The 19,568-nt window shown below is 45.7% G+C and overlaps 2 protein-coding genes across 2 annotated transcripts in view; both read left to right on the forward strand.

The window, feature by feature from the left end:
• Window positions 1-16,299, forward strand: part of LOC133378934 (zinc finger protein 546-like) — a 32,590-nt gene extending 16,291 nt beyond the window's left edge. Inside the window, exons 6-11 of the mRNA XM_061613547.1 lie at window positions 1,529-2,711; window positions 6,321-6,394; window positions 6,962-7,039; window positions 8,452-9,056; window positions 13,147-13,273; window positions 14,163-16,299. Coding sequence (XP_061469531.1) covers window positions 1,529-2,711; window positions 6,321-6,394; window positions 6,962-7,039; window positions 8,452-9,056; window positions 13,147-13,273; window positions 14,163-15,142 — 3,047 coding nt within the window. The 3' untranslated portion in view covers window positions 15,143-16,299. The remainder of the gene's footprint in view (window positions 1-1,528; window positions 2,712-6,320; window positions 6,395-6,961; window positions 7,040-8,451; window positions 9,057-13,146; window positions 13,274-14,162) is intronic.
• Window positions 16,300-18,687: 2,388 nt separating this feature from the next.
• LOC133381476 (zinc finger protein 420-like) overlaps window positions 18,688-19,568 on the forward strand; it is a 44,406-nt gene continuing 43,525 nt past the window's right edge. The window contains exon 1 of the mRNA XM_061620632.1: window positions 18,688-18,766. The gene's annotated coding sequence lies outside the window, so the exon portion shown is untranslated. The remainder of the gene's footprint in view (window positions 18,767-19,568) is intronic.

Consider the following 19,568-nt stretch of genomic DNA (forward strand, 5'->3'; position numbering starts at 1 on the left):
ATAATCATTTTATAAGACGTCCTCTGTTGAAAATATGGAATAGATATAAACCAAGGTTCTATTCGAAAATACCATTATGTGTCTCAAGTCAAGAAGCGTTTTACAGAAGAGAAATGGCTGGAAAAGAGAAATGGTTAACTTATCAAGAACTATTAGAAAATGTACATGGAGAATATATAATGAAAGAGAGAGAACAACTGATAAAGGAAGGATATAGTTCTCAATGGTTTGCCTATTTACAATTGTTAGAAAGATATAAAATGGACAAGAAAATATGGGTTTGAAATAAGTAAATCTGATTTTGAAATAGGTTTGTGTACAAATGAAAATATAATTGCAAAAATGTATAAACTCTTACTGAAAATGGATATGGAAGAAGAACAAGTAAAAGAGTGTATGGTAAAGTGGGCAAAAAATTTTGGTTATAACATACAAATGGATCAATGGGAAAATATGTGGAAAAAAGGCTTGAGATTTACATTTTGCTATAATCTTAAAGAAAATTTCTATAAAATGATGTACCGTTGGTACATGACTCCAGAAAAGTTGTCAAAAATGTATAGTAATGTTTCTAATGTTTGTTGGAAATGTAAACAACAAGAAGGATCATTTTATCATATGTGGTGGCTGTGTAAAAAGGCAAAATCATTTTGGGCACAGATAGGTAGGATGATGCAAAAAATTCTAAAGATAAATATTCAGTCAAAACCAGAATTTTTTTTACTGGGTTTTATGGATAAACAAATAGAAAAGAAATATGGAAGAATAATATTATATATGATTACGGCAGCAAGATTATTATATGCACAAAAGTGGAAAATGGAATCAACACCAACAATGGAAGAATGGCTATTGAAATTAATGGACTTAGTAGAGATGGATAAATTGACATGTCTACTTAGAGAAAAATCGACAGACACATTTCTTAAGGAATGGAAGCCTCTCTTAGACTTTTTGTTGAAAGATCAAAATAAAATGATGATATTGGGATTTGACGATTAACTAAGATAGCCTATGGAGAAAAGTGATCCTGTATGTATATATTAAGGGACAGGTTTGATGTATATTATATACTTATAGCTGATCTGCGACAAATCGGAAGTCAACTATTTTATTTTTATTTTTTTGTTGTATTGTTATGTTTTTTGACTTTGTTTTGTTTGTCTTTTGAAAAATTTGAATAAAAATTATTTTAAAAAAAAGAAAAAGCCACAATTCCATAATTGTGGAATTCCACATGGGTAAGAAATGTTAGAAATCGGGACAGAAGCGCTCCATGACAATAAACCCCATATCTGAACACATCCAAGGATGGCAGCCTCTGGTTTAGGTGGATGCTGAACTGCAAGTGTCTCTCCATGGATGAAGGGTGGTATTTGGCACTCATTTCATGCCAGTCAGCAAAGTTTATTTAACATGTGGTGGGATCTGCCTTCCAGTTCACAACAGCAGGTAACTGGGTTTGGTCCCTGTCTTGAAGCTCCATTTTCCCCACAAGGATCTTACCAGTTGTCTTCCTCTGTTGCAGCAGATGATGCCTGGGCGAGCAGGAACAAGGAAGAGTTGCATGAAGCATCCTTTGAAAGAGTCAGGTGTGCAGAATGGGAAGAGCAGAGAAGGACAACTGAAGCAAAACAGAGAGAGAGGAACAAAACTTTTGCATCTGAAGGTACTGATTTCCCTGAAACAACCACTCGAGAGAAAATAAGCGAGGGGGAAACATCTGCTGCTTCTTTGGAGGCCGGCTTTGATGAGACTGAAATCCAAGAAGGGAGAAACGAGGGTAAGAAAAAGATTAAGTGTGATGTGTGTGGGAAAAGCATTAGTAAATCCCACCTTAATGAACATAAACGAACTCACACAGGGGAGAAACCATATAAATGCTCAGTCTGTGGAAAGAGCTTCAGTCGGCGGGAGCACCTTACATCACATCAAAGAACTCACACAGAGGAGAAACCGTATACATGCTTACAGTGTGGAAAAAATTTCAAGCACAGGAAAAATCTGACATCCCATCAAAGTATACACAGTAGGGAAAAAGTATGTGACTCTTCAGAGTGTGGAAAGTGTCTTGGCTCCAGCAAAAGCCTTGCTTTGCCCTACAGAAGCCACACACAGGTGAAACCATTTGGATGCTCTGAGTGTGGGAAGAGTTTCAGTCGGAGCACAGACCTTAGATCACATCAAAGAATCCACACAGGGGAGAAGCCGTACACATGTTCATTGTGTGGAAAAAGCTTCACCCACAGCAGAAGCCTGAGTTCCCATAAAGTAACACACACAGAAGAGAGACCGTTTAAGTGCTTAGAGTGTGGAAAGAGCTTCAGTCGGAACACCAGCCTTACCATACATCAGAGAATTCACACAGGGGAGAAACCGTATACGTGTTCATTATGTGGGAAGAGTTTCAGTCACAGAAGAAGCCATGCTATCCACCTAAAAGTGCATGCAGGGGAGAAACCTTTTACCTGCTCAGACTGTGGGAAAAGCTTCATAGGAATTTCATACCTCAAGACTCATCAAAGAATTCACACAGGGGAGAAACCGTACACATGCTCAGCATGTGGAAAGAGCTTCCGGTGGAGCACGCACTTTAAAGAACATAAAAAAATCCACACACAGGAGAATCCTGTGAATCCTAGAAATGCCTGGATTGTGGAAACAACTCCCAGTGGAGCACAGATTGTCATGTCAGGAGGATATGCTTCCAAGTGAAAGCATATAAATAGACTAGAGCTTTTCTGCCCAATCAAACTATACTGTCCAGCACAGAATTCACACTGGGGTGGGGTAGCATATAAATGCTCAGACGGTGGCAGAAACTTCATCAGCATGGTAGCTATATTACCTATAGAGGGAATGAGAGAGAAAAATATTTTACAAGATTTCTGAGTAGTCCTGAGATCAGGCTTTCCTCATGTCAGCATAGGACATGGAAGTGGGACCTTCAACAAAATCTTGCAGTGCAGAATCTTCCTGGTCAGGACACTCCATTCCATTCCCTTTCCTACCTGATTTTCCTTTACCCCGCTCCAACCACTAGTCAGAATTGCCTGTTCAGCAAGCATGATCAGTCTTAATTGGGCTGTTTTTTGGGGGGCAGAGGGGATTTCCCCCTTGTGTTCTAACTAATCTTTTTTTTTTCAAATGTTGGGCTTCTCCTGAGCCTACTGATACCTCCCTCTTGTCTGTAGGTGGTGTGGCTTTGATATTTATCAGGATGCCTCCCAGTGACTACATAGGTCTGTGCTACAGAAGGGACTGTAGCTCAGTGGGTAGAGCATCTGCTTTGCATGCGGAAGGTCCCCAGTTCAGTCCTCTGCATCTCAAGCTAGAAGTGGGAGAGTACCCTGCCTGCAAATTTGGGGAGCTTCTGCCAGTCAGTGTAGACAATACTGAATCAGATGGACCAATGGCTCACACTTGGTATGAGACAGCTTCCTGTGATAAGGGAAGGTCATATCTCAGTGGCAGAGCATCTGCTTTGCATGCAGAAGATCCCAGATTCAGTCACCAGCATCTTCAAGTAGGCCTGGGAAAGACCCTTCTCTGAAATCCTGGAGAGGTGTTGCCCGTCAGTTTAGACAATGCCACGTTAGATGGACCATAGAATCTAGAATAGTAGAATTTGCAGGGGCCTATAAGGCCATTGAGCCCAACTCCCTGCTCAAGTCAGGAATTCAACTTAAACCGTATGCGACAGGTGGCTATCCAGCTGCCTCTTGAATGCCCCCAGTGTTGGAGAGTCCACCACCTCCCTAGGGAGTTGGTTTCGTTGTTGTACTGCTCTAACAGGAAGTTTTTCATGATGTTCAGTCGAAATCTGGCTTCCTGCAACTTGAGCCCATTATTCTGTGTCCTGTACTCTGGGACAATCAAGAAGAGATCCTGGCCCTCCTCTGGGTGACAATCTTTTAAGTACTTGAAGAGTGTTTTCCCATCTCCCCTCAGTCTTCTCTTCCCAAGGCTTAAACATGCCCAGTTCTTCCAGTCTCTCCTTATAGGGCTTTGTTTCCAGTCTCCTGATCATCCTCATTGCCTTCCTCTGAACCTGTTCCAGTTTGTCTGCATCCTTCTTAAAGTGTGGTGCCCAGAACTGGGCACAGTACACAGGATGAGGCCTATCCAGTGCTGAATAAAGGGGAACTAGTACTTCACGCAGTTTGGAAACTATACTTCTGTTAATGCAGCCGAAAATAGCATTTGCCTTTTTTGCAGCCATCTCACACTGTTGGCTCATATTCAGCTTCTGATCAACAACAATTCCAAGATCCTTCTCGCATACAGTATTGCTGAGTGAAGTTGGTAGGTTGGCACAAGGGATTAGATCAGCCTTTCCCAACCAGTGTGCCTCCAGATGTTGTTGGACCACAACTCCCATCTTCCTGACCATTGGCAATGCTGGCTGAGGCTGATGGGAGTTGTGGTCCAACAACATCTGGAGGCACACTGGTTGGGAAAGGCTGGATTAGATGAACATGTACCATTGCTGCCACAGACAAAGAAAGCTCTGAATATTTGAGTTTCCACGATGACATCCATGGCACCATCATATTGGCCACTCCTGGTTCAACCCATGCCTCTCCCAGTTTAAACCTGTTGGTGCCTCACAGTTTGCCTCTCTGCCATGGGTATTTTTGGAAGTTTTAGAATTGGGGGGATAATGATGTGATGCACTCAAAGGTGAAATTATTAATTAGAAGTTAATTATGAGGCCAAACTTAATGTTCAGAAATGTTTAGCTAATCTTTGGGAGGTCCTGCATATAGATCCCAAAGAGAAAGGCGTTGCTTGTGAACCTCGGAGTCTGTCTGTAGGGTGCTGTATACTTCTCTGTCATGCTGATATGTGGTGGAAGTGTCCAAAATCTTCCCTTTTAGCTTGGCACACTGAGGTACTCTTTTCAAAAATAAAAGCAAATCCTCGTTTGCCTGTTCTGATTCAACTAATGCTGTAAGTGTTAGATCTTGCCTGTATCTGACCATCGTTCACAGTGTTCTGTACAGTTCTGTAGGTTGTGTTAATAAAGCCTTTTTGAAATACAATTCCTACTGTCTTGGTCATCATCAGTGTCCCAAATGAACGGCCTTATCACAAACCAGGCAAATGTTCTCCTTGAACAGATCTAGATCAGTAAAGCTTGTGGATTGTCTCACTATGATAACTGGTAGTTTTAGTCTTACAGTTTGTTAATCTCAGCAGTTTGTTAACAATCTCTTGTTAACAATCTTGTTGTTTTCTCTTGTTACTTAATGTTAATTACTTTCCCTCCCCTTTGTTCTGCAACTAGTTTCAAAATGATTTTTCAACAACATGGGTCATTCTGTCATGTTGAAGCCAATTTCAAAATGCCATAAAGGAGGAGGAGTAATAATAAAAATAAAAAATAAAGATTTATTTGCATTGTCATTGGACAAAGTGGCACACAGTTCTCTGCCTTATAGACCAGCTGAGATAGTTTATAGTGGGGTTATCTAGCTAGTGTGAATTTAAATAGACACCTAGTGTTCCTAAAGTACACACTCAGGAAGCTCACGGAAATTTATTAGCATAACTTTAAGGTCCAGCAAGCCAGTCACCAACCTTCAGACTCACATATTTCTGAGGGTTATGGTCAGGATAAAACAGGAAGGAGTCCACCACTGTGGAGGAGAGGTAGAATATATTAGTGGTAGTATTGTTATTAATACACAATAGTACATCCAGGACCAATAGCTCCAAAACTCATTATCAAATTCTCAGGTAAATCTCGGGTAAGTTATCTGAGCCCTGCCTCTCCTGGAAGAGGCCAAAATGCCTAGCACTTCTCCCCCCCCCCACCCCAGGCATTATGATAGTGGCAACAATAGAAGGTATACAGAGGATTAAATTCAAGGGCTATCAAAATAGTAAACTCTTTGTTCTCCAATCCTACAGGGTTAAATTGTTTTATTATCTATATTTTAGATTTTAATGTTATTGTATTGATGTGTCATGTTGTGCTATTTTGCTTATTTTGTACGTCGCCCAGAGTGACTGGTTAGCCAGCCAGATGGGCGACTTAGAAATCCAATAAATAAATAAAATAAACTCCACCAAACACTCATGGAAAAATGTTGTTCTCTTGGGTGTGGGAAGACTGAAATTACTCCCTTTTGCCCTTTCTCAAGGCCAGAAGAGTAGGATCCGCCCTGCCTTAGAAGGCCCTGGGTACACATCACAACCGATGCTAAGCTCAGGCCCAGGAGAAATGGATAGACAGGGCCACCTGTCTTTTCCTCTGTATTTTTAGGCAGGCAGAAATTCAACTGATAAAGCCTCAGTCTGTTTCTATGCTGGAGGAGAGCTGGTGCACCTGTTGACATTCTTCCTCTCACGAAGTTCCTAAAGCTGGAGGACCTATCCCAGTACGGAAGTATATAAGTGGGGTGTGTGTGTCACCTTCTTCTGTGCTTTTAACAACTGTGTAGCAGACAGAAATCCAATTGGCAGAGTGCATGCCAGGGAAGAGCGGCACCTCTTGGATTTCTTCTCATGAAACCAGTAGAGCAGGAGTGGGGAAACCTCCTCCATCCCTCCCTCCATCCCTGACCCTGGGACATGCTGGCAGCTGGCGATGGTAGGAGCCCAGCAACATCTGGAGGGCTACGTAATTTGTGCTAAAAGCACAGAGAGGGAGGGAGGGAGGATCCGGAGCGAAATATGGGGAAGATTCCGCCCCACTTGACCACGATGAGTCCCTGTTTCAGTGAATCTGGAGTTTTGACTTGTCTTTTTCAAAAAAACGAACTTGCAGTGCAGGGCGAAGTTTGGAGAGGCACGTCTTCTTCGCTTTTGCAACCTAAGGGTTAAAGTGAGAGAGTCTCAGTTCCTGAGAGAGTCTCAGTTCCTAAGGGTTAAAGTGAGAGAGTCTCAGTTCCTAGCCGGGCTTCCAAAAAGAAAAGGGGGACGGGCCCCCGAGTGGGACGGTAACTTCCGGCAGCGCCCCCTCATCCCCTCCTCCTCCGATGGGAAGGCGCCCTTTCATTTTGCAACACGGGCGGCGGCGGCGGCTTCCAGAGTGAGTGCAAAGCGCTTGGGGGGGCGGTGCAAGGAAGGAAGGAAGGAAGAAACGGGGAGGTCGGAACTAGCTCAGAGATGATGCCCAGCGAGTCAGTGGAAATAACAAAAGGCAGGGAGGGCCCCTGATAGGTGCCACATTCACCCCATAGGAACGCAGGAAGCCGGTTTATACTGACTCTGACCCTTGGTCCATCTAGCTCAGTAGTGTCTACCTGACTGGCAGCAGCTGTCCAGGGTTTCAGGCAGGGAGTGTCTTTCCCAGCCCTACCCGGGGATGCCATTGGGGAATGAACCTGGGACTTCCGCACGCAAAGCAGATGCTTTGCCCCTGATCTATAGCCCCTCCCCAACAGCTTTTAGTGGTTCCACTGGGGCTCAAACCCAGAACCTTCAGTGTGTAAAGCAGACGGGATAACCACTAGACTGTGGAACCAAAATAGGATAAGACCATTGGTCCACTTTGTCTACATTGACTAGCAGAGGCTCTCCGGGTTTTCAGAGAGGGAAACTCTCCCAGCTCTACCTGGAGATGCCAAGGATTGACCCCTAGGACCTTCTGTATGCTAAGTAGGTGTTCTGCCACAGTGCTGCAGCCCGTTCCCTATACACTTATTCCACTGTTGTTCCACTATTATTCCTGGTTTCCCCCAAACAATCCTGGGAAGGGTAGTTTTGAAGGGTTCTGAGAGTTTATTTATTTTATTTATCATCACATTTCTATCCCACCTTTCCTCAAGGAGCTCAAGGTGGTATACGTGGTTGCCTTTCCTCTTCGTTTTATCCTCACAACTCTGTGAGGTAGGTTAGGCTGAGATTGTGGCTGGCCCAAAGTCATCCAGTGAGCTTAATGGCTGAGCAGGTATTTGAACCCTGTTCTCTCAGGTCCTAGTCCAACACTCTAACCACTAAACCACGCTGGCTGTCGAGTTGTTAGAAGTCTCCCTCACAGAGCTACAGTTCCCCGAGTGAGTCAGTCAGTCCCTCTTCCCAAAGTATGGTGTGGCTGTGGTCAGGGAGAAGGAAGGGTTGGGGGTGCTGTGGCACCCATCTTGGGCCACAAAACCCACATTGGGCTGTTTCTGTAGGGATGTTTACATGTCCTATTCAATGAGTGTACAATCTGTGGGCCTGTCGGTGTACACACACAAAAAAGGCTTGTTTACACAGTACACAGGTACAAGCTGCCTCTACACCATGACACGTGCTTGTGTGAAAGAGCGTTTGCTTCTTGACTTGCAGAGCTCACCTTTGTGGGGCACTGAGAGAGTTGCTGTGCTTGGACACACTGCATGGTTGTGAATTAGGTAAAAGATTTCGATCTGTGCCTTGTAGGTGGAGAAACTGCCACCCCCCATCTCCAGTTACTAGCATCTCTCTGAATTTTGCTTTTTTGCCTGTTTGTTTGTACAGGGGGGGAAATCTGGTCACTTATTTTGCTTGGAAGCAACTTCCCATTTGGTGACTGGAATATTTTCACTTGGAAGGTCCCTGTTAATCTTTTCAGGACTTGGTCCCTACACTCTGCAGATCCAAACATTTCAAGGAAGGAATTGGCAGCAGAGCAAGGAGATCTTTCAGGTTTTGCTGAGTGCTGTGCTAGATTGCGGATGGCAGAACAAGACGGCCCTGAACAAGGACAAAGCTGCCATGTCGTTCAGGCTGGAAGCGGTGGGGAATTCTGGGAGAGGAACGTGCAGAAGATCCTGGATGAAAAAGCCATCAGTCTTGATGTCCAGCGCTGGAGGTTCAGGCAGTTCCGCTACCAGGAGGCCGAGGGACCCCGAAAGGTTTGCAGCCAACTCCACGACCTCTGCTGTCGGTGGCTGAAGCCAGAGCAGCACACCAAAAGTCAAATGCTGGACTTGGTGATCCTGGAGCAGTTCCTGGCTGTCCTGCCCACGGAGATGGAGAACTGGGTCAGAGATTGTGGGCCGGAGACCAGTGCTGAGGCAGTGGCCCTGGCAGAAGATTTTCTCCAGAGTGAGGCAGAGGACAAGAAGCAGGAAGAAGAACAGGTGAGAGGGTTTTATCCTGGTAGTTCTATTATAGGGCTGAGGGTGCATGCAAGAATTATTCTAAAGTACGAGGGTGGAACCCTCTGGATCATGGGACTGATTAGCCCTACAAGGCTTTTTCCTTTTCGTATGAAGCCGTTTTGGCCGAGCCATGCCTGCTTGCCAACTTACATTTAACTATTTATTTATTTATTAATTATTTAATTTGTATCCCGGCCTTCCTCCCAGCAGGAGCCCAGGGCAGCAAACAAAGCGCTAAAAACACTTTAAAACATCATAAAAACAGATCTTAAAATACATTAAAACAAAACAGTGTTAAAAACATTTTTTTAAAAAACAACTTTAAAAAAGGGTTAAAAACATTATTAAAAAATATATTAAGCAATTTTAACACAGACGCAGACTGGGATAGGTCTCAACGAAATGCATAGACCGCTAGATCGTAAGAAACCTGCAAGTGGTTTGCAAGAACCATTGAAATTATTAGTAAAAACAGTTGTAAACAAGAAATTAAAAACATCTGAAAGACGATTAAAAACAATGGTAAGCTAAAACGAGATGAAATCACTTCAGCGTCGATGTGTCTGGATAGGCTTGACAAAACAGTAATGTTTTAAGCAGGTGCCGAAAGAATACAGGGGAAGGCCCTCCCTCATGTCAATATATGACCTCAGGTGTGGGGCAGGTGAAGATGCGGCTGGGTCGAAGGGACATGCATGGTGCTGTGCAAGCCCTGACACGCATGGTTGGCAGGGGGGAAAAGGTCACCAGATGTCAAGTGGGTCACCAGATGTCAGGTGATGGACAGGTGGGCAGGGTGGCCCACTTCTGAGTTAGCTGGAGATCACCCAGTCATTCATTGCAAATCAAATACAGTACCCGGATTGTGTATAATCAGTCCTTGGTGTAAGAAAGAAAGGAACAGCGAAGCGTGGTATGAGCCTTGAGGGCTGGGTATTTTGGTTTTTGCTTTTTTACAGAAAGGCTTTAGGTCCAGTGACATCTTTATTACATTTTGCTTCTTTGGTTCTCCTAAACCAGGGGTTCCCAAACTGTGGTCCATGAGCTTCATTCAGGGGTATGTCTGCATTAAATATCCCTATTGATTTTTAATAGTATTTCTATTTGATATCTTAGATTGTAGTACGATTTGAATTCTGTACAGTTTATTTCTATATACTGAAAGGAGCAATAAAAATGCAATTAAAAACCACACAGCATCTAGCACAGGGCATTACAATTGCGACAACAGGCAGACAAGTCATGAAGTGATCCGCCAAGACCCTGCTCAGTTTTTTGCAGGGGGAGGGAACGTTTGGGAACCTAAGTTAAACCGTTTAACTTCTTAGCATCCAGTAAGTGACAAAAGTGTAATTGCAAATAAAATAAAATAAAATATTTTAGCTATTTATATGCCTGTTATTTACTGAAGTTTCTAAGCTGTGAGTTGCTGTTACTTGTAGGATGTAAACCCTATAAAAAAATTAATTATAACCAAAGTTATGCTGGTAATATATTGCAAGAGTGGGAAGAACCATCAGACCTCAAGGCCAAATGGTGCCCCCAGGCCTCTCTATTTATTATTTATTTATTTATTTATTTAAACTATTTCTATACAGCTTAATATATAAAAATATCTCCTGGAAGGAGGGTGGAGAGACATGTGTGTGTATGTGTAGAAAACTTTTGTGTGTATGTAAATGTTACCTGTGCAAAGGTAACATTTACATACATTGCTCCACCCACTTTCTGCCTCTGGCCCCACCCATGAGAGAATGTGGCTTGCAGGCTAAAAAAAGTTCCCCACCACCCCTGACATACACTGTGAAGATTAATCAGGACGAGATTCCTTTGGTTGCTGCGACCAGTTGCAAGTGTTATCAACAAAGTTTAAGGCCAAAGTTCCAGAACACTAACCTTTTGTTGACACGAACCCTCAATATCCATACTTTAAGAAGCAGCTGATAATTTTCAAGGATTTCAAGGATACCTTTCAAGAATCAAGGAAGCCATTGACTGAACATCAGGAAAAACTTCTTAACTGTTAATGCCATGCGACAATGGAACCAATGACCTAGGAAGGTGGTGGGCTCTCCAGCGCTGGAGGCATTCAAGAGGCAGCTGGACAGCCCTCTGTCGGGGATGCTTAGGTTGGGTTCCTGCATTGATTAGGGGGTTGGACTCAACTTCATGAATACAATAAAAGCACCTAGAAATAAATTGCAAATATGGAATACCAGGCTTGTTGAAAGAGAAAAGCCTGTTGGGAGATGCAAAGACAATAGATGCCTGCCTGATATACGTCATGGGAGGGAGTCAGAGGATTTCTTCCAGGCAAACACAATTTGTCTTGGAGTTGTATCAATTGAAGTTGTTCTGCTCATGCAGTGACTTCCACTCATGTAACGGAACTTCCCCTCTCCCCTCCCCCAGTGCACCTCCCAAATCTGCTGTGGTCCTGTGGGCAGGTTGTGTGTGTGGGGGAGATACTGCAGAAAGCAGGACTGAACTCCCTGCGTGCATCAGCTGATGTGCAGGAGGCTCAGTCCTACTTTGTGCAGGGTTCAGGCATAACTGGCTGGTGCACCCAAGCTCAAGCAGGATTGAACTCCCCACACATCAGCTGATGCGTGCAGTGAGTTCAGTCCTGCTTTGTGCAGCCGCGTCTGCCTGCCCCACTTCTGACTTCACACGTGGCAGATCCACACCATATATTTATTCAACACACATTTCAGGCACGCGACTTCCTCCAAAGTATCCTGGAAATTGTCAATTTCCCCCTTGTAGAGTCACATCTTCTGAGCACCTTTAGCAAATGACAGTGCCCATGATTCCTTGGGGGAAGCCACGTGCTTGAAATGTGCATCGGATGTGCTTGAAATGCGTGGTGTGGATCTGCCCCAGGTGTGGGGAGGCAGGCATGGTGTCAGGAAAATGGCCTCACGGGCCAAATGGCAGGACCCCTGCCCCCGCCTCCCTGGCCTAGAGTGTTACACTTCCTTGTGGAAGTGTTTGTAGACAGACGGGGTTGGAATCAGAGACTATGGAGAACATAACATGTCATAAATCAGGTCACTTTCTTCAGAGGGGCTTCCCTTGGAGAAGAGGGAGCAACTACCAGCCATTTACTGCATGGTATCACCAAACCACACAAGTCAGCGTTCAGGTGATGTCTTACACGCTTGCCAAGTGGCATGCCGAATGAACTTGTCCAATGACGCATCCCCATATTCTTGAGCAGGAGTTGCTAAATGAGCCATTCAGCTGACCATCTTGACTCCTGGGAGAGCCAGTGAGTGTGCTGTTGCGGTAAGAGTGTTGCGACTGGAAGTGGGGAGACCTGTGTTCAAACCCCCCACTCAGCCATGTAGTTCGCTGGATGGCTTGTCTCTCCTCCTGGCCTACCTTACAAGGTTGTTTTGAGGATGGATGTTGAACTGTTTTCATCTTTTCAGTAGCTTGTTTTAATTGTTTAAAATGTGTTTAAATTCACATTCAGGCATGTACATTTTGTTAAAGAAAGAAATAGGATGTGCCCTGCCTTGAGATCCTTGGAGGAAGAGGAGTACAGGAAACAGCCTTATACTAGGTCAGACGGCTTGTCCCTGTGCCTAGTATTGTATCTTTGCCGGCAGCTGCTCTCCAGAGCCTGTGACTATCAGGACCAGCCCAAGACATTTTGCTGCCTGAGTCAAAAGGCAACAGCTCTTTGGTAGAGCATCTGTCTTGTACGCAGAAAGTCCCAGGTTCAGTCCCCAGCATCTCACGGTAAGGCTGGGAAAGAGTCCCTGCCAGAAATCCTGGAGAGTTGCTGCCAGTCAGTGCAGACACTACTGAGCTAGATGGACCGAGGGTCTATGTCGCTGAATGGAAGAGTACCTGCTTTTCATGCAGTCTGTCCTGGATTCAATCCCCGGCATCTCCAGATAGGGCTTGGAAAGACTTCCTGCCTGAAACCCTGGAGAGCTGCTGCCAGTCAGTGTCGACAATACTGAGGTAGAAGGACCAGCTTCTCTGACTTGGCATAAGGCAGCTTCCACTGTTCTTTTGTTCCAGGCTCTTGTTATATGTGTATCTGCTGATATTTCAGGGGCTGGGACAGTTCCTGGAGGCGGCCGAGACTTTCACCAGCAAAGAAGGGGCATCGTTCCAAAAAGTCCAGAGGCAGCTCGATAGGGAGTTTTGTCAAGAAAAGAAAGAGGACACGCATTCAATGGGTAAGGATTGGGTGTTCCTGAATTCATGACTGGCAGCAGCTCGCTAGGGGCTCGGCTGGGGATATTCCCAGCTCTATCTGGAGATGCCAGGGACTGAACCTTTCTGGGGTCCACTCTGGTTTGTGCTTACATCTTGTGTTTGCAGGTCTGCCTTCCCACAAGAGGCAGTGAGGCCCACCAGCTTGGGTGGCTTTAAAAGAGGATTAGACAAATTCATGGAGAATAAGGCTTTCAGTGGCTACTGACTAGGGTGGCTATGCTCTGCCTCCACTGTTGGAGGCAGCATGTTTCCAAATGCCAGTTGCTGGAAACCGCAGGAGGGGAGATATGCTGTTGTGCTCAGGGCTGTGGAGTCGGTACGCCAAACCTTCGACTCTGACCGGCTCCTCTGTTTTTCTACTCTCCGACTCTGACTCCACCCAAAATTGCTTCCGACTCTGACTCCACCCAAAATTGCTCCCAACTCCACGACTCCGACTCCACAGCCCTGGTTGCGCTCAGGTCCTGCTTGTGAGCTTCCCTTTGGGGCATCTGGTTAGCCACTGTGAGAACAGGATGCTGGACTAGAATGGGCCACTGGTCTGATCCATCTTCAGTGCTCTTGTTCTTCTGGGTGGAGAAAGAGCCACTAGTTAGCATTCCTCCCTGGGCAGTTAAAGCAGCTCCAGTTGATATCTATCAAGTTTGTTTTATTTGTTTGATTTGATTTATATCTCACCAGGGTGGCAGACAGAACAGTGATAAAACTTTTTTTTAACAAACCCTAAAAGCAGTGAACGCATGTCAGCATCTGCCTCTGGGCTAGATCATTTTCTGTTCTTCCCTATAACAGTGAATTTCGGTTCCTCGGTCAGTCACCATTCCCCTTTCCTTTCCCTCTTTATTCCAGGTGATGATGGGCAGGAGGGTGATGTTGAGGGGGACCCTCGAGAGGTGTTGGTGGAAAGTGACAAGTGTCCAGAGATGCATGAGAAAGCTGGAACTCACAATTATTCAGTCAGACAGGAGGGAAGCCAAACAGAGAATTGGGGGGATGAATCCAGCGATGATCATGACGGGGACTCCCATATAATTCCAATTCAAAATGAAAGGAACAATGGAAAGCGAGAGTACAAGTGCTCTGTATGTGCAAGCACCTTCAGTAGTGAATTAAACCTTAAGGGACATCAGCGAACTCACACGGGGGAGAAGCCATATACATGTTTGGAGTGTGGCAAGAGCTTCAACTGGAGCACAAATCTTATTAGACATCAGATAATACATAGAGGGGAGAAACCTTATAAATGCACAGAGTGTTGGAAGAGTTTCAATTGGAGTACACACCTTATAAGACATCAAAGAATTCACACAGGGGAGAAACCATATATATGCCTGGAGTGTGGGAAAAGCTTCAGTTCGAGCACAAGCCTCGCATACCATCAAAAAACCCACACAGGGGAGAAGCCATACAAATGCTCAGACTGTAGCATGAGCTTTTGTGTTAAATCAAGCCTTATGAGACATCAGAGAACCCACACAGGAGAGAAGCCATATAATTGCTTTGATTGTGGAATGAACTTCACAGCCAAGTCGGATCTAACTTTGCATCAAAGAGTCCACACAGGGGAGAAACCATATAAATGCTCAGAGTGTGGAAAGAAATTTGGTCGGAGAATAAACCTTACTTCACATCAAAGAACTCACACAGGGGAGAGACCATACAAATGCTCAGATTGTGGGAAAAGCTTTCGTAATACATCACACCTTCTTAGACATAGGAGGATCCACACGGGAGAGAAGCCGTATAAATGCCTGGCATGTGGGAAGCTGTTCAGTCGGTGTGAGCAGCTTGCTTCCCACCAAAGAATTCATGTAGGGGAGAATCCATAAAAGTGCATGGAAAGAAGTTCAGTCAAAATGCCACCCTTACTTCACATCAGAGAAGTGTGCTCACTTTACAATAAACAATATAAATCCAGGAAAAGGAGCTATATTAATTTCCTGTTAACAGAATGACTATCAGAGCCCTGTGGCACTATATAGAAAGATGGATTTATCCGTGGCAAGATTTTTTATGGGATGTATTTGATGAAGGAGACTCTTTAGACAGCATTGTTTAATCTAACCACTGGAACTCCTCGTCCAGCCGTTTGTTTTGTTAAAGTGGCAAAGAGCAATAATAGTGGCCACTGGCCTCCATCCTCATGCTGAAACCTCAGTTAAAAGGCGCACAAACCTCAGAAAATCAACATGTTTATTATGTGCTATTGCTCCATTGGTACCCATGAATATGTACCTAGCTGGATCCCAACAGGAAGGTGTCTGTGTATTAACCCCAGGCTTGTTCATTATACAGCACTCCATGGACCTGGTGCCTTTCATCAGGGATGGAGAACATCTGTGGTTCTCCAGATGCTGTTGGACTCCAGCTCCCAGCAGCCCCAGCAGCCAGCATGGCCAACAGTCAAGGATGATGGGAGCTGTAGTCCATCAACATCTGAGGGCCACAAATTCTCTGTCCCTGCCTTATAGAGTTATATAAACAACCAGAGACCTGTCCCTGCCTTTCAAGGAGCTAACAATCTGAAAGAGACAACAGGGGCCATAGAGAGAGGGATGAATGTGTAATTTTAAGAAAGACCCTGGCCCAGGATATGTAAACACCAGTTCTGGAGAAGCAGGTAGCATCCTCTGTCTTTTGCTGTTGCAAAGAAGTTGCCACAGTGGCTACTCTAGTGACTACGACTAGAGCCTGGGAGGCCAGGGGTCAAATCCTCACTCAGCCATGAAGCCCATTGGGTGACTTTTGGCCAGTCACCATCTCTCAGCCTAAACCTACCTCACAGGGTTGTTGCAAGGATAAAATCGGGGAAAGGGAGGACCACGTACGCCACCTCGAGCTCCTTAGAGGAAGGGTGGGACGGAAATGTGATAATAAATAAATAAATTTTGCAGCTCAGGTGATTATGGAGAGACAGCACCAGACTGCTGCCTGCTATAAAGCTGTCGGATCGGCTGTTGTCCTGCTTTGGAAGCCGATTGCTGAGAAAGGTCAACCGAGTATCCCTCTGTGCCAGAAGAGATTGCCAACTTGCCTGCCTAACTTGCCTGCCTACCTACCTGTCTTCTGCAGGTACTTTCTGTCTCTGGAGCCGAGTGCCTGATGTTGATTAATCATGATACATGAGGCATGTAATAATTAGATGACAAGGTGTGTTAGGATGGCACAGCATGCTTTTAGCTCGTCTCGATCACTGTTGTGAATGGGCTTATTGTAACTATAATTATCCAGCCCTATTCCCTGCTTTCTTTGGGAGTAAGCCCCATTGAATTCAGTAGGACTTACTTCTGAGCAGACATGGTTAGGTTTGCGCTATAACCTGCTGGTGATGAGACTCACCTTAACAAAAAGGGCAGGAAGTGCCTTGATGGCACTAGTATTTTGGAACGCAACACCCTTCAGAATTTGCGGGGGAAGGACAGAGAGACAAATTAGTAGGAATTTTTGCAGCGATGAATTTGCAAAACCAGCAGAAGCTGAAAGTATTTAGCTGAAGTTGCCCAAATTGGGAAGCCTCTTTGGCTGGAGGATCCTCTCCTTGGGAACCTGATGCAGGACTAGTGGCTGTGCTACCTGCTTTCTGAAGTCGCCTTGCTTCCACTATGATCTTTTATATTTGTAAAGAAGCAGATGCCAGGGTGACCCTGTGAGCCTCCAATTCTACTTTGCTTAAAGGAAGCTAAACCATGCAGGACTGGCCCTGGAATTCTTACTGTTTTGAGGGAGTGGGGAGTACTTAACCATATGCAAGACCAGGCATTTAATGACTGCTGTAGCACATGATGCTTTGGGACAGGGGTTCTGCCATGGCTACTAGCCATGATGGGGCTATGCAACCTGCAGTTTCGGATGGGAATCACAGGCGGGGAGAGGGCTGTTGAGCTCAGGTGCCGCTTCTGCTTCTGCTTGGCCACTGTGAAAACTGGATGCTGGACTAGGTGGACCTTTGGCCTGATCTAGCAGGGCTTTTCTTACGCTGCATTATTTGATTCTCTTTTTTGTTTCTATTTTAGAGAATATAGTGGGTTTGTTAGTGGCTTTTTGATTTTGTTGTGCTTTCACTCACTTTTCGTCTTTTTTTAATTTCAGTGGGATTTTGAAAAAAAATGTTGCAACTAAATATTGTAACTTTTTAATGAATAAATAAAAAACTCAAATAGTCCACTCGTCATTTTTCAGCCTTAAGAGCCGTGACTCAGCAGTACAGCATCTGCTTTGCATGCAGAATATGCCAGCTTCAATCCGCAGCTTCTCCAGGTAGGGTTGGTACAGAACGTACACTGAAATTCTGGAGTTGCTGCCGGTCAGTGTAGGTAGTATTGACCTAGATAGACTAATGGTCTGACTCAGTATAAGGCAGCTTCCTAGATAAAAGATAGAAAACAATTTGCCACACTAGTTGGAATAATAAATAACAAGGCTTGCAGCTAGCTGCACAATTGGGGAATTTAATAGCTGGTGTTGATGCAAACTTATACATAACCATCAACTTCATTGAAGCCAAGGAAGTTAAGGTATTATTATTATTATTATCTAAAATTTATTAGACGCCTATCTGGCAAGTAAATCCTGTCACTCTAGGCGATGTACAACAAAAATAAAATACATATTGAAATACAAATTACAGCATACTAAAACAAATTACAACATATAAATAAAACAATGTAAAAATCAAAATGAGTTATGACAGCCAATCCACATCCTACACTGAATGGCTATAACAGAAGGTAGTCAGCTGTGCTAAGTTCAGCCTGACACAAGTTACAATCATGTTTATTTTATTTATTACATTTCTATTCCCCCTTTCCTCCAAGGAGCTCAAGGTGGTGTTCATTGTTTTCTTCCCTCTGCACTATGCTCAACATCTAAGGCTCTCCTCCAGGTGCCTACTCTGAGGGAAGCTTGGAGGATGGCAACGAGAGGGCCTTCTTAGTGGTGGCCCCCAAATTATGGAATGATCTCCCTGAAGAGGTGTGCCTGACGCCAACACAGGCAGGAGGAACTTAATAAGGAGAGCAGAGAGCTGGAACGGGGGGGGGGGCAGAGCCAGGTTTTTCGTTGCAAAAGCTCACGGGCCTCCTCCCCCTGCCAGTCGCTGCTGCAACTCCCAAGGGGCTCAAGTGCTTTTGAACTGACGGAGGCGGAGCAGAGTCGGGTTTTTTGCTGCCTCCTCCCCCCTGCAAATCGGTGCTACAAACTCCAGTGAGGCTCCGTGCTTTTGAGGCCCGAGGCAGAAAGGCCCGTGAGGCTGTGCGGGGGCAGAGGCTTGCCGGGAGGGGGGGGGAGCTCCTGCAATTCAGTCCTCCAAAAGGTCAAGGAACCGAGCTCTGGTTCCTAGAGAGGCAGGATGGGGGGGGGGCGAGAGCATATTGAAGGAGAGGAGGGGGGCTCTTCATTCCTAACCCAGGAAGAGAAAAGGATGACAGACCCATCTGTGGGATCGGCCCTTCCAGGTAAGCATCTTTGGGGCTGGGGGGTGGAGATTTCACTGCCGCTTCGTTAAGGCCCCCACAAACTCCAGGCAAGGCAAGAAGGTGTGCTGCGAGTTTTCTGCCGGCAGGTGGCGATAGTGAGACCTTTCCCTGGCCTTCATTCCCCATGAAGCTCCAGGAGGGGGAGGAGCCTGCAGCGCGCCGAGGACAAAGAGGTGCAACAAGCGGGGGAGGGGTCGAGGGAAACGATTCGCTTTTCCCCTCCTGAGTCCGCAGGCAATGCAGCGGGGACGGGAGAAAAGAGGGAAAGAGAAGGAGAGAATAGGAGGGAAGTGGACCCCCCCACACGGGGAAGGAGCCAGAGCTCAAGGCAGGTCGCCTGCTTTGCATGCAGAAGGTCCCACCCCGGCATGCATCGCCGGGCCAGGCTGGGACAGCCGCTGCCTGTCAGTGTCGACAGCACTGAGCTACATGGATCCGAATGGTCCGCCTCCGCAGAAGGGGCTTCCCAGGTTCCCTGCCCCCTTCCATAGGCGAGCGGAGGGGGTGATCCCTGCTGTAAAAGGCCCCAAGGGCTGCAGGGTCTCCACTGCAGGGTCCTTCTTTCGCAGAGATCAGCCCAGGCTGCCCCCCCCGTTCAGGGGATCTGCAGCCCCCGGGGGGGGAAGGGCCCCTTGGTGCAGAGGAAGCAGTTTTTTTGGGGGGGGACACTTCCTTGGCGACTGGGTAAGGCGCCTCTAGTTGTTGGTGGGGATGATACAGAAGGGCTTAGCATTCATGAGTGGGTAGATACGATGAGAGGGTACCTCAGGAAAAGAGGGAT

The sequence above is a fragment of the Rhineura floridana genome, chromosome 3 (genome assembly GCF_030035675.1).
Source record: "Rhineura floridana isolate rRhiFlo1 chromosome 3, rRhiFlo1.hap2, whole genome shotgun sequence".
Classification (NCBI taxonomy): Eukaryota; Metazoa; Chordata; class Lepidosauria; order Squamata; family Rhineuridae; genus Rhineura; species Rhineura floridana.